Here is a 26,464-nt window from a genome sequence, read left to right as displayed (position 1 = left end):
AAAGTATATCCAGTAACCAATAAGGTAACATTTATAATTAAATTATAATTTATAATAAAATTAAAAATTAGCATGCAAAAATGCAGAAAATCAGACCCATAACAAAGTGGAAAACTGATGGATCAAAACATACTAAAGGGATGGCATCAAGGAAAATTGCAGAGTAAGGACATCTAAATACTCTCTTCTCCATAAAGCAATGAGGAAACTGGCAGCATTTATTATATCAACTTTTAAGAACTCTGGAGATTAATCAAAGATTTTGAGTACCAGGAGGCACTCATTCAAGAAACACAGCTGAATTTTGGTATGAGTGAGCTGTGTGCATCTTAAATTACTGTATTTTCAATATCTCCTTAGCTCTTTAGTAGCCTAACAGTTAATAGTCCTGCAGTCAATGGTGAAAACCAGCAGTGTGGCAGCACCAACCTGGGCGGGACAGGCTTAGGCATTCTTCAAAGGCATTCCTAAGGAACGATCACTATTTCAACTGTTCAGTGGTTTTATGGAAGGCAATGCTTGTAAGGTTTCATTTGACTTGATTTTTCAGTGCTAAAGCTGTGAAGATATTTGTCCAACGTAACTGAAGCTACTGTTTAACATTGCAACTTCCAGAGGTGGTAGATAATGGTGCAACAACAGACTAGCCAAAAAGCTTTAAGAGAAAAAAAAATTAATAAAACGAGAATTAGATGCCCAAAGGCGCTTTTAAAGTCTTCACTATAGGGACCGGGGATTTAGCTCAGTGGTTCCATCACCCGCCTCACAAGCACAAGGTCCTGAGTTTGATCCCTGGTACCAAAAAATAAATAAAATCTCCACTACATCAGTGGGAATGTAGAAGGCCATACATATACATAGGATTGCAACATGTTCAGGCCTGTTCACATGCTCAGGAAGAGAAAATCTGAATAGACTTTTCACAAGTAGAGAGGCTGAATTTGTATTTTAAAAACTTTATACAAATAAGGGCCCAGTGCATTCAAAGAACAATTAGCACCAACCTTCCCAAATTTCAACAAAAGACAGAAGAAAAGGAACACTTCCAAATTCATCCTATGATGCCAGTATTTTCCAAAACTTGACAAGATATCACAGGAAAACTACAGACCAATATCACTTATGAATGTACACAAAAAGATCCTCAACAAAACACTAACAAAAGTTGAGCCACACATAAAACAGATTTATGCACCATGATCAGGTAGATTCATCCCAGAAATGCAAGGATGTTTCAATACATGGCGATCAGTCAGTGCTATACTAACAGAATAATGGACAAAAACCTCACGGTCCTTTCAATAGATGCAGAAAAAAATTTGACAAAAGCCAACACATTTTCATGAATATAACACTGAGCAAACTACAAATAGAAGTATATTTCCTCAATCTGATAAAATGAATCTACAAAATAAATCCATAGTTAACAAACTTAATTGTGAAATCAGAAGGGAGTTTTTTTTTTGTTTGTTTGCTTGTTTTTGTTTTTGTTTTTAAGTAGAGATATTCCCAAGATGTCTTTCATCTGCTTCTCTTCAGTGTTCTGGAGTCTCCATCCAAGGAAATTAGGCCAGAAAAAGAAGTAATAGATATCCAAATTTTAAAAAGAAATAAAATTACAGTGCTACATGAATTTACTTCATTCTGCTGCATTCATGTTTGTGTGGGGAAGATGGCTGTAAGCATGTTTGTCACTTGACATGGAGTTTGTGAATGGAAGCAAAATTCTGTCAAACACTTCTGTTTGTGAATTGAATTGTTTGCAAACAGAAGCATTCATGAACTGAGAAAGTACTGTGTATGTATTCATGATATAATGTTGTATGTAGAAAACCCCAAATACTACACATATAAAATTAGATCCAATAAAAATAAATCCTACTCCTATATATTAGCAATGGATAATCAGAAAATAAAATTAAGAAAACAATTCTATTCAAACAAGAATAAATATAATAAAGTACAATATTTTAGGAATAAAGTTAATAAGTACAAGACTCATACATTGAAAACTACAAAACATTTTGGAAAGAAATCAGACATTTCTTTCCAAAGGAAAGACAGCCCATGTTCGTAGATTGGAAGTCCATATTGTTAAGATAACAATGTTCTCCAAACTGACCAAGATTCACTACAATCTCTAACAGAAGTCCAATTGGTTCTTTCACAGAATTTGGCAAACTGGTTTTAAACTTCGCATAGAAATGTGAGGGACTCATAATTGCCAAACAGTCTTGAGAAGAAAGAACACAGTTGACTCACGTATACTTCCTGATTCCAAAACATTCTATGAAAGTACAGAAACAAAGATTATGTGGTAATGCCATAATGAGAGTCACACACGCTAAGGGATTAGAAGTGAAATTCAGAAACAATTCGATATATTTTTCTCAATTCACTGTCAACAAGAAATTTAGGATTCATAATAGTCATTAGCAAAGGTCCATAACTCACTAAAGAATGAACAATATGCAGTCTATCCTTAAAATAAAAGACTATTCAGCCTAAAAAGTAATGAAGTACTCATGTATGATATATGGATGAACCTTGAAAATATAATAAATGAAAGAAGCCAGTTATATATATTATGCAACTCCATTTATACAAAATGTCCAGAACAGGCAGATCTACAGAGACAGAGGATTTAGGGCTGTCTGAAGCCATAGGAAAGTGGGAGAATGAGCCATGACTGGTAATGGGTATGAGCTTTCTTCTGAGTGTGATAAAATGTTCTGAAATTAGATCTTGGTGATGGTTGTATGAACTTACACTAAAATTCCCTGAATTGTACAAATACAGATGTTACAAACAGCACAGAAAGACACTAAAATATTTTAAAGGAATGTTTTGATAACTATTTCATAATTTTTTTAAAAAAGCAGAAGCATGGATGATATAAAGGAATCTGAAATCAAACTCCGAAAGCTAAAGGTTATAATGCTAGAGGTGAAGAACAGTCCGGATTTGGATTTAAGGTAGAACAGGCACAGAGAATAAAAGATTAGTAAACATGAAGACATTCATACAGTGAAATATTAATCAACAATAAAAAAGAACAAACCATTGATACGCTCTGCAACTTCATTCAATCCTGAAACACTTATGTTACATCAGGCAAAGAATAGCATATATTATGTGAATCTATCTATACAAAATCCTATCATTATAGTGACAGATCTCCAATACAGAAAACAGTTGAGGTTACTTGTGGGGGAGGGGGAGGGCAAAGAGCTTCTGAAGTAGCACTTGGAGTAATTGCAGATGCTCCTTATAATGAATGTAGCACTGGTTTTAAAAAAGGTACACACATATCAGAAAGTAAACCTACATGTTAAATATGTCCAATTGATTGCACATCAGTTATACACCAAAAAAATCTGTTTTCCAAAACTGAGAGACTATTCAGAGCCAGTTTGCAGCGTTGTTCTTTGGTGGTTGGCTTCACAGTTGGCAATGATGGCTACTTCAGACTTCCGTGAAGAGTTTAACAGCATGTTATATTAGCACTGTGCTCTATTTCCACTGCCCAACTGACAGTGACTTCATTCCTTCGATTGATATGTATGTATATCCTTTATACACCCTTCATTTACTCCCACGGTCAACTTTGAGGCCCAGCTTCAGATGGCTCAGATTTTAGACCCGGTTTTACGTTAGCAACAGAATTTCTCTGGTTCCTTGTTTAGCCTTACCTGTGCTGCGTCTCCTGTTACCACCACATACTTGCAGGGCAGGTTCCTGCACTTTTTCACCGAAAGAGGTCTGGTTGCAGGATCACAGAGACTCTCATCCACTTCAGTGTTTTGTGCATCAGCGCACTTCACTTGCCGATGAGTCTCTTTTGTCTTACATGATGTTGAACACTAGAAAAGCAACAATAAACTGAACAACTCATTCTTAGGCGCAGTGCCTTTGAAGGTTCATTTGTTAGTACTTACATCAAACCACTCTCCCACCATCCACTGGTACTTCACACAGTCCTGGTGCCAACATTGCCTCTGAACATAAGGTTGGGTGGATGGATCACACATTTCTTCAGCCACCTGACCAATGCCTCTCAGTCGGCAGTACACATCTCTTTGCTGAACTCCAGGTCCACAGGTCACAGAGCACTATAATGGAGCCAAGATTACCTGAATATAGCTAGTATGCAAGGCAGGAAGCAGAACCACTGAGCCAAATCCCCGGCGCTTAAATATTCTTAATGTCTACCAAATCATCATGTAATCATAAACGTTTTTACCACATGGCTTTGAAGTGACTTTTATATTTTTATACACATTATCTCCCAAGAAATAGTAACTTGAGATTGTGTTATGTTCATTTTTTTCCTATGTACCTACTACGGTTCAAACTTATTAAGGATCCAAATATTTGCTGATTTAATGAGTCATAATTACATTTTGTTGGACAGAAGTTTGGGGCAGCTGGTTATATAAATTATAAATTTAGCCAACTCTTAGTCTCATCAGGCTTCATTTTTTAATATTTGTATGACAAAATTTTTGTATTTTATTTGTAGAATCTCACAAAACACTTCCCGTGCTTTTATTTTTGACAGCCACTGAGGAATTAGACCATTGCCATCTTACATCAGAACTAAAAGTTTAAGCATCAAGATTTAAGCCCCTGATAAAAGTGAAGAATGAAGGAGGCAGAAATGCTCCCTCTACCGGGTGACCAAGATTTATGGCCCTTGCTAAGACTGTGAGCCCTAGCAGGTAAACACAGGTGGGTACAGCACCCCAGTGGTCAAAGGTCACCACGCAATCCCAATTCAAGAAAGCTGCTATCTCCTCTTAGGACTCTATAAAACCCCTTTAGTCTAACAGTCGATATCAGTCTTGTCTTGTGCCAAATGGTCCTTCTCAGATTTTAACCAGTGAAGCCTGTCCTCCGCTGTGGAACTTGCCCACCTTCATTTTTCCCTAACAGCAGCTCCAGAAAGAAAGAACCATGGCTGAAGACATTGAGATCCAGGTTCAGTCACTTGCCTGAGGCACTGCCTCTAGTAGCTGCTCAGGTTGCTACTGAAAAATCCCATAAAGAGGGTGACTGCTAAACAATACACATTCCTCACAATTCTGGAGGCTGCAAATTCCAAAATTGAGAGGTCACAGATTCAGTGCCTGATGAGGACCCCACTATCTGGGTCACAGTGGGTACCTTCTCACTGTGTCTTGGCAAGGTGGAAGGGACAAGCTATCTGTCTCCTTTCCAAAATAAACTAATCTCAGGCCTGAGACATCTGCATTTATGACCTCTGGAACCCCCATCCAATATGATCACCGCAGGGTTAGGTTCTCAATTCATGAATATAAGGGGAACACAAACACTCAGACCATAACATTCTGCCTGTGGCCTCCCAAGAGGTATGTCCTTTTTACATACAAAATACAGCCAGTCATTCCATCTCATTAACCTGAGAAGGCTTAACTGAAGTATCACCTCACATCTAAAGTTGGTAGAGTCTCATCTAAATCAGAACTGAGCATGTTCAAAGCATGTGTCATCCTGAGGTGAATTCCCTTCTAGGTATGAACCTATGCAATCAAACAAGTTATGTGGTAGGACATGCCTAGCACAGATATTCCCATTCAAAAAAGGAGAAACGGATCAAATAGTATAATTGATAGTGCAAAATAGGAAGAAAAGGTCAAAAGGAAAAGGGGTAGGTCCAAGTAAGTGCAAACCCCAACAGAAGTTTGTCTCAGGAATAATCTTAGACTCAATGTCCTGCCTTCTGGACACAGGGGGAGAGGGACTGGGCCACCAAGGAAGCAGATGGCCCTTGCCTCCAAGACTTTTCTTAAGCCAGTATCCAATTCTCTCACTAGACCTCAAAACACTGAAACATGAACACAAATCACTGAGACAGAATGGGAAAGGCCCAGGTTCTCTGCAGCTTTGTAACAAGGAAGGGCTTTCTTCCACTGCCCAGTCACGCAGTCCTGATTTCTGTCAGAGAGTTCATTAGATTGACCTATACCATCCATATTTCTGAGAACATTCTACTTGTAATTATTAGGGTTCTTTAAGAGTTAAGCTTTCTCTTAGGGCCTTTTCTTCTCTCTCTTTCGCTCCATCTCCCTCTCTCCCTCTCTCTCTTTCTCTCTCCCCCATTCCACTATCACCAGAACTGTCCTTACCCCATTTGGGGCAATGCAGGTTTTTCCTACACGTGCCTCAAAACTCTTCCAAACTTTTAAAGGTTTAGAACCAGTGTGATGTCTCTGATTCAATTCTCAGTGCCAGAAACACAAACAAACGAAAACAAATTTTTAAAAAACCAAAATTCTCAAACAAAAAAACTCTTCCATCTCTTCTTATTGATTCCAATAATCACTTCCACATTTATATATTTGTTACAGTAAATTTGCTATAAAATATATTCTAAGTGGCTTATAAACAACAGAAACTTATTTTTCAAAGGTCTATTTCCTAGAAAGTTCCAAATCAAGGCAGCAGAAGATTTGGTGTCTGGTGGAGTCCTATCTTTTGGTTCACGGATGGATATTTTGCCTCTATGTGGTGGAAGAGACAACGTAGGTCCTGGGGTCTCTTTCACAAGGAAAATAATATAAATTGTGAGGGCTCCCCTCTCATGACCCAATAACTTTCCCAAGTTCCCAGTTCCCAGTAGCATCATTCACAGGACAGGATTTGAACACTTGAAGGGTGGGGGCAAACATTTATTGATTATTGTCGTGGAGAAGCAGAGTTGAACCTCTGTTCTTCCTCTTGGGTTCTCACTGTGCTTCCTCCCAGGAAGGGGAAGGACTTGGCAATCTTTCAACTGTAGTAAGAACCACATAACGACAACCAAAAGCTGTGCTTTTGACATTGATAAAGTATGGGGTGTGCCTAAGGATATTTATTTAATTTGTGAGTTCAGTTGTTTTTAGAACCTCTAATTCCAGAAGGGAATGGAGATCACAAACTGAGTAATATTGTTCGGGGCCCCGTCAATATTCGCAATAGTGATATTATCAGGAAAAAAAATCAAGTCATTCTTTGACTTCCCTATTTCTATAAACGCCCCAGAGGAACAAATTTCCCTCTTTTTCTTCCACAGCAGTAACATATCTGTAAAACATAGTCTCACTATAAGAAAAGAATTTAAATTTCTAAAAGTTAAGAATTTAGTTCACCAATAGACTCAAAGTTCTTCATACAAATCACAGTAGCATTTCTATTTATAAAGGAAAATATTAAATTTAGTTTTTCTATTTTACATGTATAAGGAGCAATCACTGACTTTAAGAGAGTTTACATGCTTTTTACCTGTGAAGAACAGAATACATACATATCTATCTAACTTTATGTTGACCATGTTATGCTAAAATTTTTGCCAATTCATTGAATGTTTTCACAAAACTTAGCTGTTTCTATGGAGAAAATAATAATTTTGTGTGTTTTGTGCCAGGAACAATATCAGGTAGACTAAAATGTCTGGATGTAATATAGCTTATCTGAACATCTTAGGAAAATGTTTATCTCATGAAATAAGGATCTGGAAAACTTTTCAGAGAAAGTTTCAGCTATATAAACTGTATTTGAAATATATCTACTCTATACCTGAAAAAAAATCTGGGAAAATTTAGTTCACAAAACATAGCATAGAAAGAAATTTTTCAAAATGAATACAGTTCCCTATAATTCAACAAACTACACTGTTTTATTGGTTCTTTGGTCACAGCACAAGTTTAGAAAAACCCGCTGAGTTCATGAGTAGCACCATATTTTTAATATGAATCTCTTCCTTGAGGGGAAAAAGTGGACTAATGCTTAAAAAAAGTAACTTTTTCAGTTTTTTAAAGAATAAATTGACATGATTTTAGATTTGAACAGAGAAGAAGTTACTATCTCAGTTAAATATTCCTCAGCCCAATGTCACCAATAACAGCAATTATCAAATAAATCCAGCAGAAACTTTTCAAAAAGTTTCTTGGTGAATGTCACTAACACATTTGGCTCCATTTACCACTTTTGTGGAACCAGTTTTGCTTCTGTGTCTGTAATCACTTCTGGGATGGGTGCTATCCTCTTACTTCCTGTATTGCTTTCTCTCAAGGTCTTTACCTGACTCCACTTTCTCTAATCATCCTTTAAACATTAGTGTTCCCCAGGCTTCTTTTTATAACTGGATTTTTTTTTTACTCCTTCTAAACTATCTCTCTGAGCAATTTTTTTTTTCTATACAGGAACAATTTCTAAATCTGTTATCTCCAATTTTATGATTCTGAGCTCTACAGTCATATTTTTATGTATTTCCAATAATTTTTCATGGATTTACAAGAATCCCTTTGTGTTTTCTACTGAAATGTGTCAGAGGCTCCTGACTTGACTTTTCCATAGCAGAAGTCATTACCTGTGCCCAAAGCCAGATCCTTCTGGGTCAAAGATACAAAGAAGGTGCTGTCATTAACTTTGAAATAGTCTATTAGAATGACGCCCTACACCCCCAAATACTCATCCTTTATTTTAACAGTTTAATAGGGACACATACTTAGAAGTGTGTTAAATGTTTAACTTTTAAAATCCAGCTAACATATCTCAAGGCATTGCGAAGCCATATGTGCTTGTATATCACAAATAATTGATAGGGTGCATCAAGTCGCCAACGCCGTGTAACTCAGTACCCAAATAGCCTATTTACACAATGTAGACTGGTGCTTTACTTTGCCTCCAAAGATATCATCTGGATACAGAAGGCAAATAGCCCTGCATAACAGTGTCTATTCCTGTTTAGCAGCACTCCTTAAAATGCATTACCAAATCTTTACATAAAGAAAGATCATATGACAAATGAAAAGTGTACCTTCAAAACCCATTTGAGCACCTCTGTGGATGGTAATTTGCAAAATCAGTCTTTCCTTTGGAGGAATCATGTAAAATAGTAATCAAATGAAATTATTTCATAGCAAGCACTTATATTAAAGCAATGTTATAATTTACACAATCAGAATGAAGCAGCAACCAGTAACTACCTCTGAAATTACACTTCTGTTGAATACATCATTATATGTAGCACAAACACAACCCACAATTGTTGAATTCATGTGAGTACTTTTTATAGAATAAATCAAAGGCCAAGGGCTTCACAAGTGGTCATTTGTTTCTGGCAAAGATTTGGGGACCATGTGGGTGAATGGACCTAATCTCTATGACAAGAAAAGGCAACTCAAAGGGAAGAAAGGGGAGTCTGTACAAAAGCATCTGGGTCTTTTATAGTCTTTGAATACTCACATCTGTGTCTTTGATGCCACTGAAATACATTCCTCTAGTGGATCTTATGCAATTTGGTAAGCCAAGGCCAATTTGTTAGTACTGATGATAGACTCTCTGCTGTGGAGCTGGAGGTCAAGGACCAGAAAGTGTCTTTCATGAATATTAACCAAGCAGCCATAGCAGCTGCATGAAAGAATCCCTGGGACCCACAGGAATGCTGGTGCCCAAAAAGGGCAAACTCTCTCTCTCCTCCACTGCTATCCCTTTGGCTCCTGGCTGATAGCAGAATTAGGACTTATCCGGGACACAGTGAGTGCATCTGTGACCTTTTTGAGTCCAGTGCCTTTATAGTGTGTGTTTGTGCCTCTTGGGGAAGGCTGCTTTGCCGTTTTCCTCACACATCTTGACCCAGAGAAAGTAAAGTAACACTTCACCTTAAGCAAAACCACAATATGAAAAATTATAGAAATTATGAGATGCTGAGTCCTTTTGCAATTAAGTGAACAGTTTCTAAAATAGGTATTGAAAGTAGTCATGAAGTCCATTGTCTTGGAGAGAAAATGATAGAGACTTGGGTAATGCTAAAGAAGGAAGCATGGACTAGTCTTGCACTTAGCCTTTATAGACAGCAGTTAAGACATGAAGATGCTAAGTGGCATGGACTTGTTTGAGTTTCCTCTAAAGTTCACACCACACAAAAGTAAGTAGTGGCCAGAACCTATGTGGGGAGCCATTGTAGGCCCATCAAGAGATGGTGAAGAATCTTTGAATTAGACCGAGAGGTGGTGATGGGGATCCCAGAGCCACTTTGATACAATTGAGAGAACCTATTGAGGGACAGGCATACTGTAGGAAGACTAAAGGAGCAAAGGAGCCAGGATGGGCCAACATTTCTCTTTTGAACAATTCAATAAATAGTTACAACTTTCTGTAATTGTAACAGGCTCAGCCGGGCGTGGTGGTGCATGCCTGTAATCCCAGCACTCGGGAGGCTGAGGCAGGAGGATCACTGTGAGTTCGAGACCAGCCTAGGCTACATAGTGAGTTCCGGGTTAGTCTCAACTACATAGTGAGACCCTGTCTCAAAAAACAAAACAAAACAAAAATACAGGCTAAGATAGAGATCTTTTACATCATGCCTGTAATAAAAGATGGAAAATAATTTATTTATTCGATCAAAATGTAATCTAGAAGCAAATGCTCAAGAATACACACCCCAGTGGAATGAGAAACAGATATATTAGCCCCCACAATTCAGTCAAATACCAACCACAATTCCTAGAACATTAATAATCAACATAGACTGCCTCTTGTACAGGAGGCTCAAGATATTTAACTCAGTTTGAGAACTTGGTATCCAACACTGGTGATAATCTGACACAGGGCTCCTCAAGAGCCAGCTCCCCATGTTGAGGGGCCGGGCCTAGAATGAATAGCAATGACTTGGGAGTCCTAGGGACCCTACTTCCTCTAGCTGCTGTCTGAACCCCTCCCTCTCTTCCCAAAGGTTGCAACTCCAACATCCTATGGAGATAAGGAAGTTCTGTGGCAGAAGACAGGTTTCCTTTTGCATTTCAAGACCAGGCTTTCTAAGAAATGGATAATTTTTAGCTCAGTGGTTCCACCACCTGCCTTGCAAGCACAAGGTCCAGAGTTCAATCCCCAGCACCAAAAAAAGAAAAAAAAAAAAAAAGAAATGGATAAGCAACCTCAGATACTTGTGGAAGCAACTGTGTTGAAAGCCCAGCCCAATGAAATCAGTCCTTAGGAGATGATTCCAGTTAGTAGTCTGAATTCATTCATGGCTTTTGTCTACTCCCAATTATACAAGTTTATCTTAATCATCTACTTCACTGCATTAGGAGGATTCAGTGGATTCACTGGTGTTCTAGCTGAATGTCTGTTGTTGGAGGTGGGTCACTGGAGACGAGCCTTTGGAGGATGTGTCTCTGGATGGTGCTCTGAACTGTGTTCTGCTTCCTGGCTGTCCTGAATGAAACAGTTTTGCTCCACTACACCCTCTGCCATGATGTGCTTGCCTTGGAGCCAACTGACTATGGACTGAAATAGATGAAACCATGAGCCAAATAGACCTCTCCTCCTTTAAATTGCATTATAGGTATTTTATCCCAGCAACAGGAAAGCTTACTAATAGACCATTTCCCAAACTAGTGTTTGCTTGAAAACCACTCTCAGATTCATGCTTCCTCCAACTCAGATTTTGAACTCTCTTCCCCAAGCATGTCAGGGCAGGTATCATCTTTAATACTTTCGATACTTTGTTTAAGGCTCAGCTGGAAACTCATTAATCAGCTTTGTTTTCCCTGACTCTTTCTACTTTAGTCTTAGCCCAGCCCAGGTTACCTCACTTTCCTGTCTCCCTAATTCTAGGTGTCCAATAACAATCCTATCTTCAGTTTCTCCAGGATGCAGTCATTTCCCCAGGATGTAATCTTAGCTCAAATCCAACATGTGGGGTGGAAACAAAGCTGTTACTAACTGCATCATCACACATATGTTTTGTTGTTAGATTACCAAGGTGATCTGTAGCACCACCATTTAGTAGTAGAATTTTCTCATATAATTTATGGCTCTGAAAAAAAATCAAGTGACTAATTTGCTACTTAACTATAGATAGCACATACATCAATACTGTACAGTATTAATTTAGAGCATAGTGCAGATAAATGTATAACAAAATAATTACAAATTTAAAGAAGCAAAACTTTTATAGTTATTGAAAGTAAAGACTGAATCATGCACAGGTACAAGATCCCAACAATGAATGTAACTGTACTGTATACCTAAAATGTACCAATAAACTCAATGAGGAAAAAAATAAATTTTCTTTTTTAATGCAAAAAATACAAATGTCATTGTAAAATACATCATGTACCTCCTTCCATCTATTGGCTTTCCATGAAGGGCATCTGACAGATCTACAAGCTTTGTGAGTCCTAGGTTTCTTCAGACTGCTGCAGTATTTTTCTTCTGCTTTCTCTTTGAATTGGTCAACACAGAGCACCGCACGGTACTTTATACCTTTACCGCAAGAAGCTGAGCACTAGAAAAGAAATATGAATTCACTTAATTCATGGCATTGATTAATCCATCTTCAAGAAATAGGAAATGAAACAAAAAAACATTGTTTTGATATTTGTATTTATTTGTATTAAGGTATACTCTGTTATATTTCGAATCGGAGAGAATTTGAAATTCTCAATCTGTGCTGGACCATCACTTGATGTTAGTATCATAAAGCATTCATTCTTGTTAAAAAACAAAAAAATTTGAGCTGGGTGTGGTGGTGCACGCCTGTAATCCCAGCACTTGGGAGGCTGAGGCAGGAGGATCGCTGTGAGTTCAAGACCAGCCTGGGCTACGTGGTGAATTCCAGGTCAGTCTCAACTATATAGAGAGACCCTGTCTCAAAACAACCAAAAAAAAAAATTCAATGATCTCTGAGTTCAGAAAACTAATTAAGAAAGTAGAAATCGTATTTTTTAGGTTCAATTCAGGTTTGTTTATTGCCTCACTCTAGAAGACATCACTCAGTCCTCAGTCACTACCTACCATTGGCCCTTCAATATATTTAGTAAAAAACCAAAGGTAAATATCTCTTCAAATATAAGAACAATGAATTTTTTCCAGCCAGTTGATATTTTATGAGCAAGCCGAGTATAACACAGTGGAAAGGGCTGAGCTCTGACACTGGTTTTGTTATTCACAGCTGGGTCCTTTCAGGCATATTTTATCAAATGTCAGTTCTTCACTTTTTAATGGGGATAACACCACCAATCTTACAAACTTGTCATAAAGTCTAAAATGAAATGTCTACATCAGTTCCATCATATATTTTTTAGATCCTCAGCCATATTATGGAAAACATTAAGCAAGGAAGACAAGGATCCCAGACAACCCTTTTTCCTCTGAGGCAGCCAGTAATATGTGAAGATATTATACATGAGACTATTGATTGGTGAGTATATTATACATTTCACATATAAGTTCACAGACTGTTATGCTATCTAATGCAGACTATAAAATGGTTAAAACACCTTAAACTTTAAAAAATATAGTTCGTGAATTATCTTTTATATCATCCACAATACCATATCCCATTTGTATGGGCAGTTAACACGGTGGCTTGATCAATAAGACTTACGTTAACATAGCTAACTGTTTTCCCTCTCCTCAGTTAATGCTGATAACCTTCCTACTTAGAATTCAGCTCTGTGAAAAATCTGCGTCTTTATATACTGCATAAAAATAATGCTCTTCCTTCCAACTGGTCAAACTTACCAATATGTTCTACTCTCCATGGCTACTAATCTTGGGCACATTCTTTCCTTTATTGTTTATTTTTATAAGAGTCTAACACATTACACACTTTAAAAATCGAGTATTGTCAACAAGCACACAAGATCAGAGAGTATACAAATTATTTTGCACACACATGTTCACACCCTGAAAAATGTTTTTTCCTAGATATGTATTTTTTTCAACTTTTGAAGCAAAACATTCATTACTCTCCTTGACAGCCTCCTTTAAAAAGCAATAATTATTATGAATATTTATGTGCAGCTTCATTAAACATGATCACTTGCTTTTGTCTGTGATCTATTCTCAAAGTGCTTACAAAATAAATGATACATAACATCTATGGAATGAATTGTGTCAGAGTAGGTCTTCAATAATTCTAAGCCCAAATGAAAATCAGAAAAATAAAACCACTACAAAAAAATTAAATACTATTAAGATTATAATAAAGTCATGATGGAATTAAGGAATTCACAAAAGTAGACGCTTCTTTCTAGGATATTTGTTAATTAGTTTAAAAAGTGATTTTTAACCTCAGTCTCAAAGGAGAAATGGGTTTAATGATGGACAATGATGGATAGCTTGGTATTTGTTTGGTATGCCTTATCTGGACACTTCTGTGTGTGTCAATGCTGCAGAATTTCCACGATTCTTTTAACAGTGCCATGAATTCAAAAATCACTCCATAAAGTGTTGATATTTCTGAAAAGAATGCCCAATCCTTTTGGAAAACTGTGTAACATAAAAGCAGACAGATTAAGCTTGAGATTCCATTTAAAATTCAGCAACATATCTTCTCTATAAACCATATCTGTGAGCATGTAAAGGTACAAGATCCCAGTAATGAATGTAACTGTACTGTCTACCTTGAATGTACCAATAAATTCAATGAAAAAATAAATAAAAATAAATTCTACTCTTCCTCGCTTTGGCGATCACTGAATTTTATTCAGCATACATTTCCAGCCTTATGCTCTGCTACATACAAATTGCATCATGCAAATTTTGAGGCACAATATAACTGCGTTCTCTGTAATGTTAAAGAACTGTCTACCATATCACTTTGTCAGACCTTATTGCTTCATATGGTGCTTTCTAAATATCACTTATTCCTAATGCTCTTAGTCAATCACATATCTAGGGTAAATATATATGCACTTTCATGTCTCTGAACTCTTCTGAGCCCCACCTTTTCTTTAGCCCTTCACAATTTTCTACTTTTACTACATGTTTTATTCACCCAGTCTCCTGGAAGGCAAGTCCTTTTAAATTACTCCTACAAAGCAGTGGGTACAATAAAAATGGAATTGATTAATCTGTTTAGTTTTTCATAAACAATTTATTTGAATTATGAAACTAAAATAATTTATTTTTAAAAATAATTTTATGTATAGTAAATAAACTCAGTTTTCTATGTTAGATAGAAAAGTACAAAATCAAAGAATTGTAAAATAAACTTAGGTTCACCTTTAAAATAGAGCTCTTTTTCTGAAAGATCTGAAGAAAAATACAGATCTCTTTCCTTAAGATCCAGAGAGGAATAAAACATTATTTTATTTGTGTCTGATGAATTCCATGTGGGAATTTCTCTAAAGTAAAAGAGAACATGTTATGCAAAGAATTATGTTTTAGTTGCAATGAGGCAGCAGTAGAGTATACAACTAGTGAAATGTTGCTCTTTTCTCCCAAACCACAACACATCCTGAGTTGAAAAGGTTCTGCAAAATAGCCCATTTGGTAGGAATACAGAGCATGGCAGTTCTTTCCTCTGATACTGCAAAAATCTTTCGATGTTTTTCCCCTCCCTGACACCTTCCTATTTCCTGGAAGTTTTATTAATGCTATACAAGTCATTTTTAGTATTCCTATCAATTTTTTTCTTCCTCTGAAAAGTCATTTAGTTTTAAACTCTTGCTAAGAATTTACATGACTGCTATGAAACACCAGATAGAGGACACCACTCAGTTTGGAAGTGGTGCTATTAAACTGATGTATAAGTATCCTGATTGGCAGTTGTGATAAATTAAGTAAAGACAAATGTATACTTAAGATAAAGCAGGATATTTGAAACAAATGTACAATACATAAGCATTAAAAAGGTAATAGAATTTCCACAGATGTTCAGGTTGGCTAGTATTTTCCATCCTGATAATTAATTGGTCCCTTCTAATATGATTAACTGTAGAACAGATATATTCTTGTTTTTAGAGAAAATATGTACGTACTTATAGGGTAAAACTATTTCCACTGTTTGAAGTGTGAATTATTTTGTTCATATATGAGGACATCACAGAAGAGTAACTGATGACTTAATTTGTGGTCAACTGTTGATTAATTTAATTCTAGAAACTTAAATTGCTGAGCAATATTAAATAAGGAAATGAAGCTTATTTTGCTCTCATTAATGGCAGGGTCTGTTTTTAGGCTTCCTTTATGTTATTCTGGTGCTATATTTTTTTCTGACAGCAGTGAGAAATCCTGCACTAAGATTGGTGAGTACCCTAACTAGCAATGAAATAGCCCTCAATATAACTATTACACTCTGCGGCAGCCATGCATAACCTGTGCCCTGCATATATTTTACAGGCTGGGTAAGCAGAAGTAAGTTCTTTACCTCACTTGAAGCTTCATTTTTCACATGTCCTATCAGTAAAGCAATGCTTATTTCATGTAAATGTCTGGGTGAAGGCAAAAGGAAAAGATTTTTTTAAAAAAGAGAAATGACCAAACTAAGAAAATTCTAAAAGTACTTAAATATAATAGAAAAATATTTTAAAATACAATCAATAAATAACCAAAAGATTACTGCAGCATAGCACATTGGTTTTATGTACAAGCTTAAACAATGACTCCCATAACACACACGGAACAGGGAAGGTAACACAGAGGAGAAGAGTGAATGAGAACCAGTGCTGTTCCCAGGAAAATGCTCTGCTTGTTCTCGTGTTGGGAATAACTGTCCACATCATTTCCTCCCACTTGAAAAGCTTTACCCATTTCATGTTTTTTAATGCTGAGTCTACTTAGACGTCCTTTCGAAAGCCTACTTCTCTGATGGACATGTTTTATGTTCCACTGAGATCAGAGTAAGTAAAGCTCAAGGAGAGTTTTCAGCACCTGGGTTTCTCTTTTGTCATATTCAATATACCTGTAGTTACCTAGTCTATTTCTGTTTTCTTTTCCAAATTATAAAATCTACTAAGAGACTTGTTGTAAGGAAACATGAAAAATAAAAAGAATCCAGAATCACTTGTTCCCAATTCGATGTGTCACGAACCATTCTCTTTCCCAGATTCTAAAGGAGGAAATAATTTATGAACCATGGGCACTTGTATTAATTTACCGCCTAGTGTCTCCCAAATGGCACACATTTCAGTGGTGGCAGCTGAACTTCATGCCCGGCACTGACTTTAGAAGGTATATTTCAAATGTAGTGGTTATTTAGATGGTAAAGGATAATCCTCAGTTTTGGCTGTAAAGATCCCATAATTATCTGTTTGGAAAAAAAAGAATCAAATTTCGTCTGCAGAATAGCAAGAAAAATCTAAAGAATGTGAATTAATCATACATGGGATTAATCTTAATAAAGTGACTACAAAAGTAGCAAATGTCAATCTCACGTGCTAATGCATATTGTCCCCTATGGAGGAAGTTACTAAGTTTTGGTTCTATGTTTAATATGTAAACTCTTCTAAGAATAAATATTAAAACTAAAAAGTCGTATTGGAAGCAATATTAGATGAGGGCTCTGACATCAATGAAGTTCTCCATTAAATCTTTTTAGTGACTATCAAAATAATCAGTCATTGAGAAATATTTTTATAAGCCCATTTTTCCTTCATACATATTTATTTCATAGAAATTCTTGTCAAAATTTCCTAAATTTATATTTTATAGATGGACTATATTATTATCAGTTCTTTACATGGAGTTTCTGTGAGTAAATTTAAATTTAAAATAAGCAGAGGCCATTTAGGTTTTTTTAGGTCGATTAGTAAGAATTAGAAATATTATAAAACAAGTAAACTACTGCCCCTTTAATATTCTTCTTCATTTGTTGGTATGGAAGATATTTTATTTAATTTATTTTTTGGAAGATATTTTAAATTGAATAAAATATTTCATAATTTGGTAATATAAGTGTGAACAATTCAACCATATGAGTTCTCAAAACCATTTGAGGGATGGCTAGAAGTTATGACACTTAGTTTTTTTAACTATCTTAAATTAATATAGACTTAATAGTCACAGTTTTTCTCTTAGCCACCTTACTTTATTTTAGTTTTCTAATTTGTTAGCAAAAAAAATAATAACAGTAAGAAAATACAAAACTTAATATAAAGAAGTGAGTACTATTATTCAATTTTGGGCCTTTCAAACTTTTTGGAATTTTCTGATTGGTTTTTTAAAAAGCCACATCTTTCAAAATTTTCAAAGACCAAATGAAGAGAAAAAGTTTTACTTTATTACCAATTATCATATCAATTCTCACTGTTTCCCTAACTGCAAGGTCTATTTGTCATCTGAAAATGTAAAACCCGTGGCTGGGTTTTCTGTCTATCCTTTTGCTTATTCATGGCAGGTACTGATGGATTTCACCAAACAACGAAAGAAAATCTAACAACTGAGTGACAAGTGACAAGAGGGTCACACAACTTTTTGAAGAGAGCCAAAGTCACCTATCGTCTATATCCACTTGTTCATTACAAACTAGAAATAATTTCCATCAAGACAAAAGTAACTGCACAAAAAGCATCAAGGTACAATGTATAAAACAGAGTGGACTTTTTAAACACCAATATACTGCAATAGTTAAAAGACAATAGAGTGTTGGAATATCATTTAGAGTAACTTGAGAGGATTATATGTGTTAACCTTAGTGCCCATTCCAAAAGTATCAGTGAAAACTTTAATATTGGAATGTGTATTATTTATCTTGTTTTGATCTTTTTCAAAAATAAACTATTTTTATGCTACTATAGCAAAGTTAAACTAAATTTTTGAAATGGAATAAATTTAACCAGAGCTACTTTGCTACATGTTTGAAAAATATTTTAGTTGTTATGTTAAATATCTCTGAAGCAATATCTTGAAATGAAAGATTGTATATGAAATAACATATTAAATATGGAGATAATAAAGTTTCCATTAAAAACAGATCAGAAATTAGATACTCTGAGGAATAAGTCACTATGGTGTATATGAATTCATGCACCTATTTCTTTTCTTTTTTGTTTTTTAAAGATTCTGTTATAAAGTTCTCTAAATAAAATAAAGAAGTGGAATCTAAACCTCAGGAACAACATTGTTTTTGAGGTCTTTAGGAAGTCAGTGATACCTGTACACCTAAGGGAAAAGCTCACCACAGTAAAAGGTTAGATATGAGTTTTATCAAATACTTTACAGTTAAGTTATTGCCTATAAAGGACAAAAAATATTTTAAAATGGAGCATCTCAGTTATTACAAAAATAAAGCATTAAAGTAGCTCAAGTACTTAAAACAGAATGGTGTAGCCCTCTGTGTAAAACAAAACAAACAAGAAGAAATATGACTATGAAGCTCTGTGAAATAGTCCTGCTACTGTTCTCTTAATTCAGTTCATATGCGCACCTAGGTGTGGAATACTAAATCCATGAACAGAGACCTCATTCATAGCGTTTCCTCAACGATTATACTTACAGTTTTAAAGTTTAATGGAGTTGGAAAATTTCCTTTTCAGTATTACAGATGTGCTTTGACTATGCAGCTTTAATAAGTCAAGACAGCATTTGGTTCTAAAACTACTTACATTTTATTCTATTACATTACATCTAGGCATATTTACAATTTGTAACTTCAGACATTTAAAATTTTAAATTGAGGAAATTTGCAAAGTATTTCATTCGCAATTAAAGAACCAAAAGTAAGTGATGGCTAACAAACACATTCAGCAAACTTTCTTTATATTAATATAATTGTAACAATGATTACTTTTAATTTCAATTTCATGCCCTAAAATTTTATTTTTTGGTGTGTGTACATACATATTTAGGTACACACTAGTAGATTCACAGATCTAAGATGACCAATATAGTATGTGATCTTACATATCATTTATCTGTCTAACTCTTTTGGAAGAAATACCAAAATATAATTTATAATATTGTAATTGTTAATGTTACCTAAATTCTAACTGAAAAGTTTCATGATTATTTTCACTTATAAAGCAAAACATGAAGCAAAGTTGCAACAATTCATACAAATATCTTGTGTAGAAATATTCACTTATCATATATTATTTTCCACATATAAATGGTAGAAAATCAGAATGAAAAATCATATGTTCAATAACCATATTTTACTATGATACTCTGACAAAGAAGATCAAAGAGGGTACCAGAAAATAGAAAGATATCTCCTATCCCGGAATAGGCGGAACCAGTGTAGTTAAAATGGCTATACTTCTACAACTACTATATGTATGTTTAGTGCAATCTCAGTCAAAATATCAATGACATTTCTTACAGATCCAGAGAAACAAATGCTAAAATTCACACGGAACTGGAAGAGACCCAGAATACCAAAAGCAGTTCAGAGAAACAAGGGCAAGGCAGGGGTCGTTACAATCCCAGACTTCCAGTTATACTACAAAGCTGTAGTGATAAAAACAGCACTGTACTGGCAGAAAATCAGACTTTTGGATCAGTAGAACAGAAGACACAGAAACAACTTCAGGCACATTCAGTTACACTATCTTTGACAAAGGGGACAAACTCCTTGGCTGGAGGAAAGGTAACCTCTTTAACAAATGTTTCTGGGAAGAGTGGCTACCCACATGCTGCAGGTCAGTTAGCCCCAGATCTCTTAACAAATACTAAACTAAACTGAAATTGGATTAAAGAGCTCAACATTAGACGAAATACTTAATCTTCTGGAATATAAAAATTCCTATTCCTGATGGAATAGGTAAAATTCTCAAAAACATAGTATAGGCAAAGACTTTGTGAGTAAAACCCTGCTTGCAAAATAAATAATATATACCAAGAATCAACATATGAGATCACATTAAATTAAAAAGCTTTTTGCACAGCAAAAGCAAGCACCAGAAAAGTGAAGAGATAACTTCTAAAATGGGGAAAATTTTTCCAACTACTCTTCAGAAAATGGACTAACATTCAGAATAATAATAATAAAAAACTCAAAAGAACTAGACCCTTCAAATTTAAAGAATTAATTTAAAAAATGAAAATCTGAAATAGACATTTCTCAGATAAACAAATACAATTGACCAATAGATTCATGAAAAAATGTTAAACATCACTGGCCATTTGATAAATCCAAATTAAAACAACATAAGATTCTCTCTGGGCTGGAGATTTAGCTCAGTGGCTCTGCTGCCTGCCTCAGAAGTGCAAGGACTCAAGTTCAATCCCCAGTACCCCCTCCACAAAAAGAAAGATTCGATCTAACTCCAGAAAGAGTGACTCTACCATCATGACATCAACCAATGACAAATGCTGGCAAAGTTATGGAAAGAAAGGAAGACTGGCATTGTTGATGGGAGTGTAAACTGCTGAAGCTATTATGAAAATCAGTATGGAGATGTCTCAAAAAAACTAAAAATAGAAATTCCACTTGACCCGGCTAGTCTCATTTTAAGTATCTTCCCAAATGAGTTAAAAACATCATATCACAGTAATGTATTTTATCCATGTTTATAGCAGCATAATTGATAATAGCTAAACGTTGGAAACAGCCTATATGCCCATCAACAGATGAATGGATAAAAAAATGTAATATTTATACACAATGTAGTACTAGTCTACCATAAAGGAAGATAAACATGTGGCATTTGAAGGAAAATGGATGCACTTTAAGATGATAATTTTAAGTGAAGTAAACCAGACACACACACTTGAACATCAGTGGTTTTCTTTATATGACAAATTTAATAAGTAAGTAAAATATGAAATGAAAGGGAGAAAAAAGTCACTGTATTCTGTTTCTTCTGTCAGTTTCTACTTTCACTCCAATATGGTGTAAGAGCTCACTTTGCAGGATTTCCATTTCTGTGGGTACATTGAGGTTTTTACTGTTGAAGGAGCATGTTCTACTTTGAATAAAAAAAATAAATTTCCAGAATAGGAAAAATCCTTGAAAATAGAATAACTCAGTGGTTGCCTAAATTTAGAGGGGAAGGACTGGCAGATGATAGCTAGTGGGTAAAATGCTTCATTTTGGAATAACAAAAATGATCTAAATTTGAATGTGATCATGGTTGGACAGCTGTCAATAACCTAAAACCTACTGAATCCTACACTTTAAATTTGTAAATTCTATACATGCAAATTTTAATTCAATAAAACTTATTTAAAACAACTTTTTAAAACATTTTATGAAGAATAATTCCAAATCTATAAATATTATTACTGAACGTAGGTTTATTTTGCTGGACACAGTAGCAAATGTAACTCTAATTCAAAACATAAGCATTATTTATAGCTCAGAAATATTAAGGACACACTATCATTTGCCTAAAGCATATAATTTATTCTTTTGACTTTGTAATAGTATAGTTTGCATGTGATGAAAGGGGTAATGAACATTTGAGATTCCTCTGTGTGCCAAGGGACTCATCTAAAGAGTTCATTGACTCTTTCAAATCTATGCAATTACATTGCGACCAAAAAAAGGCGTGGTTATTATAAGAGTAATGTAAAGCTCTTCTAATTTTAATAATTATTCGGCGATGTTATTATGAGCTGACTCTGCTTGATGTTTTTACACAAATCACAGAAACCTGGGACACTGATTTTTACAAGAAGGAGTGGGACAGTCCATATGGAAACTCCACCCCCAGTTTCCCCGAGACGTTGTGAACTGTGATTGTCAAGGACTGGGAATGCTTGCCTCTTTAAAAAAAATGGCAAAACAGTGAAAGACACACAGCCATTAATCCCCTAACATACTCTCTTTTGCTTCTACTACGTGTATCCCTCGGTTGTTGCCCCTTTCTGAAGCAGTTCTGGAAGGTCCTCTTCCCTGTTTCTAATTGCGCTGTCGTGGGGCTGCCTCCGTGTCCTAAATCGATCCAAAATGTTTACTTTTCTTGACTTTTGGGAAGAGCCAGAAGTTACACGAGCACCAGACTGGGTGAGTGAGGTGGACGAAGAGACACAGTGCTGTGATGTTTTAACAACCTTGCCTTTCTGTTGTATGGCCCAGGACAGCAGCATTCACCTTAAAAAAAAAAAAAAAAAAAAAAAATCACACCTCATAAAGACACTCAAGAAAGAGAACTTTAGAGCTACTTTAGAAAGTGGCAGGGACAGTGGGTTGTGTTCAAAGCAAGAGGGAATATTCTGAGCAGGATTAATGGCAACATGTTTTTTACTGTTTTTTTAAAATTTAAACATTTACTATATGTTTTGATCACACCTTATTTTTGCAGAACTATGAGTTTCCTGGATGGAACAAAGCATAACATTCTTTAGTGTGGGAAGGCATCAAAAGGTAAAGAAAGCAGAAAATAACCCAAGAAAAATACTGACTTTTAAGGCATTACTTACCATAGTAACACTGACAAAATTCTTCAAATCAAGTGCCAGTAAAAAAAGAGCAGATTTACCATTCAAGTTTCTACAGATATTTTATGTATTCCTGTGAGAGTTAACACAAATAAAGCCAAAAAGTTTGCACTTAGTACATTTTATAAAGGTCCAGACATGAATACACACTGGGAACTCTCAAATGAGAAGGGAATGAGCTCTGGGAGTACTTTGAAAAGCGAAAAGTCACAGTTCAGATCAAAGAAACGACACTCCCTGCAAAATTAATGTCTGTTTATCATGTGGGATGAAAGTCAGGAGGGGCGGATGTGTTAGGAATTAATGTCACTCTTAAGTGAAGTTCGCTAATTTAAACTAATTAACCCAATCACATAAAATATTCGGATTCTGAGCTACATTGGAATCTCAGCTGTCAGTTTGGTTGGATGCTCATGCTCAGCCTGGCTGATCTTCAGTTTTCTAGTCAGAAAGTGGCAAGGCAATACCTACATTCAGGACAATAATAATTATAATAATTAATATATAAATGAACCTAAAACGGTACATGACGCAGTATCATAAAGGGATATTAACTCTCCATTCCCTTTTCATTTTCTTCCTGTCCCAATTCCTGAGGAATATATAAAATGTGCAAATATAACCTACGCATTGAGTTCTTTATGAAACACATGAACAGATCATGGGAGTCGCTCAGTTCTCCACATTTGGGACTCAAGGGTGAGATATGGAGATAATGATCCCCAATGGAATTCCAGAGGGAAGCACATCTTGTTCCTCCTGAGCAAAACTTTGCTCATCTAAAATTTAAAATATATCAGATATACTTCAAGATATTTTAAACGTGGGGAGGGGGGTAGATTAGGTGGGGTAGTTAGACCAATAAGAGGGCAAACAAATACCTGGGCTTGAACAACTGATTTAATGAAAGTGGTGAAGTGATGAGATGTGTTCATGTCTTCTTTTTACATTTTTTCCAATCCATGAAATCAACACATAAAAAATATAGTTAATGATTTCAAAAGATTGAAGAAGACAGGCAGAATGGAGAAGACTGAGCCAAAACAAACTCCTACTGCAGAATCCCTGCCAGTCAGCAGCTGGAGCAGCCAGCCTTACGTGAAGCTCTCTGGCGGGACCTTACGAAGGGGCTTCAGAGTTAGAGCTGGTGTGGAGGGGACAGAGGCTTCTACACACTGGGGTCTCAGATCCTGGGGGGATTCTTCTCAGGGAAAATTGGGTATTGCAGAGGAAAGACCTTAAAATACTGACTCACAGGGAAAAATCACTAGTCATTAAACAGCTCAAATACAGTTTCCTCTCATTTCTTTGGTACTTTACTCCAATGAGACATACAGAATTTTAAACACTGGAGGAAATTTTTCAGTAAGAAAGACAGAAACCCACTCTTCCCTCCACTAAGACAGGTCGTAGTGGAAGAGACAATAAAAAGAACATCTCCTCTAAAAAAGCTATAGTTAATATGAGAGAGATGGTAGTTGCTGTATGGTAAAACGAGAGTAGAATACTACACCAGGAAAACAACCAGAATGCAAGGAAAGCTTTTAATAGTTAAGATATAACTAGAATAAATAATTCAATAAATGTTTTTGGGTATATAGAAAGTCTTAAGGCTAGTAAAACCACAGATAGAAGTAGAAAATAAGAAGAATAAAAACAAGAGAATTAGAGGGCCAATACAAGAATCCCTATATTCAACTAATATTTTGCTCCAAGAGTAGAAGCTAGAGAGAAAAATGCAATTGTTGTAGCTTCTTCATTTAAAAGGTGCATTTTTATAAAGTTGAAGTGTATGCATCCAAGCAAGCTCTTTGAAATATGCAATCTGTGTTACCTGAACAGAGAAGTATTGGATGACTTTAGTCCTACAAAAATAACTTGGAAAGGAAATATGCATGAAGAGATTTTTTTACCTTCAGGATTTCTGCTGTGGCAACTTTATGGGGTGCCCTATGGATCAGGATTGGTTTGTTCTAAGCTTGGGCCTTTGAAATGTCTGCAGAGAAACGATGACATAGACTCAGTATTCCATCCAAGCTGCTATGAAAAAGCCAGTTCCAACACTGAAGAAAGGTCTGGGAGTGGTAGAGGAGCCATATCTCACTCATCCCTGGCCTAGATGTAAAAATTCTCCTAAGGCTCAGGAATAAATGGTAAAAGGTTTCTCTCAGATGCAATGGTGAGAAGTCTCCATAGTTGGAAAATAGGGAATAATGCTCATTGGTGTGATAGTGTAACTCCCCTTTTATTCTTGCAGTCTTCAAAAAAGAACACATTTCCAATTTCATATTTTCATTTACATAGTTTACACATTTTGATTTTCACACTGTATCTAATGATATCTCGAAGAGAATTAGTCATTAATGATACTAAATGCTTTTTTATTTTACCTACTAAATATTATTATATTGGGGTTTGCTCATTATAAGCAAAATCTACTAAAATAGAATAAGTACATTTTCCTAAATATGTATTTATACCTTGAAAAATTAGACTAGAAATAAAAATGATGCTAATAGAGGCAAACCTTTTTTCTTTTTTGACAATTTTAATGACTTCACTAAAGCAGAAATCTGACCACTTGATATTTTATTTCAGTATGTTAATTATATTTTAGAACAAGAGTATTTCTTAGCATTAATATCACTTTGAAACAAATATTTTCTCAGGAATAATTTGATAGTCATCTGTTTAGGCATTTTAAGAGCTGTATTTTATGATTAAATGTCTCAAGTTGATTTTGTATGACTGGGCTTTTTTTTTTCTCCTGCAAAAAAAAAAAAAATCATTGCTGATCTCTACTGGTTTTGAATGGCTTCTGACTTCCAGAAGTGGAGTTTTTTACTGAGTATAAATTGACATTTAAATCATGCGAAGAAGCTAACAGTGGTGACACATTGCTCATACAAAATAAAATTCATTTCTTCTTATTCCAGTTCTTGAAGAATCCCCACTCCATATCCTGTCACATCCAACTCTTTCCTTTATACACACACAGCTTTGTGCAGAAATAATTATATACGTGCCTTTAAAAAATATTTTTAAAATATTGTAATATAAACCGACCTATGCCTTTTTTAGTTCACATTTTTATTCTCCACTTCAAATGGTATCTAACACACAGTAACTGCCATGTAAATATTTACCGAATGAATAAATTAATGGAAATTCATGAAGACTATAAATCAAGGATTTTGCAGCCTTTTAAAAAAGAACCAGAGCTGGGCATGGTGGCGCATGCCTGTAATCCCTGCACACAGAAGGCTGAGGCAGGAGGACTGCTGTGAGTTCAAGACCAGCCTGGGCTACAATAGTGAGTTCCAGGTCAGGTCAGTCTCAACTATAT

General features: G+C 35.5%; 1 protein-coding gene across 11 annotated transcripts in view; it reads right to left on the bottom strand.

Annotated features, from left to right (window-relative positions):
• Adamts20 (ADAM metallopeptidase with thrombospondin type 1 motif 20) overlaps positions 1 to 26,464 on the bottom strand; it is a 275,934-nt gene that overhangs the window by 33,303 nt on the left and 216,167 nt on the right. For 9 of the 11 annotated variants that reach the window (XR_004517244.1, XM_033763587.1, XM_033763582.1 and 6 more), the window contains 3 exons: positions 12,128 to 12,295; positions 3,939 to 4,112; positions 3,693 to 3,863 (listed from right to left, as the gene is read on the bottom strand). Coding sequence is in view for 9 of the 11 variants with exons in the window: in XM_033763587.1 (XP_033619478.1) it covers positions 3,693 to 3,863; positions 3,939 to 4,112; positions 12,128 to 12,295 (513 nt within the window). In the remaining 2 variants the exon portion in view is untranslated. Of the gene's footprint in view, positions 1 to 3,692; positions 3,864 to 3,938; positions 4,113 to 12,127; positions 12,296 to 16,186; positions 16,230 to 16,825; positions 17,045 to 26,464 lie in introns of those variants that run through there. The other 2 variants (XR_004517245.1, XM_033763590.1) reach the window with 2 other exon arrangements.

Source organism: Fukomys damarensis, unplaced genomic scaffold (assembly GCF_012274545.1).
Source record: "Fukomys damarensis isolate Sample0158 unplaced genomic scaffold, DMR_v1.0_HiC HiC_scaffold_15, whole genome shotgun sequence".
In the NCBI taxonomy this organism is placed as follows: Eukaryota; Metazoa; Chordata; class Mammalia; order Rodentia; family Bathyergidae; genus Fukomys; species Fukomys damarensis.
This window is presented reverse-complemented; position numbering and strand designations above follow the sequence as displayed.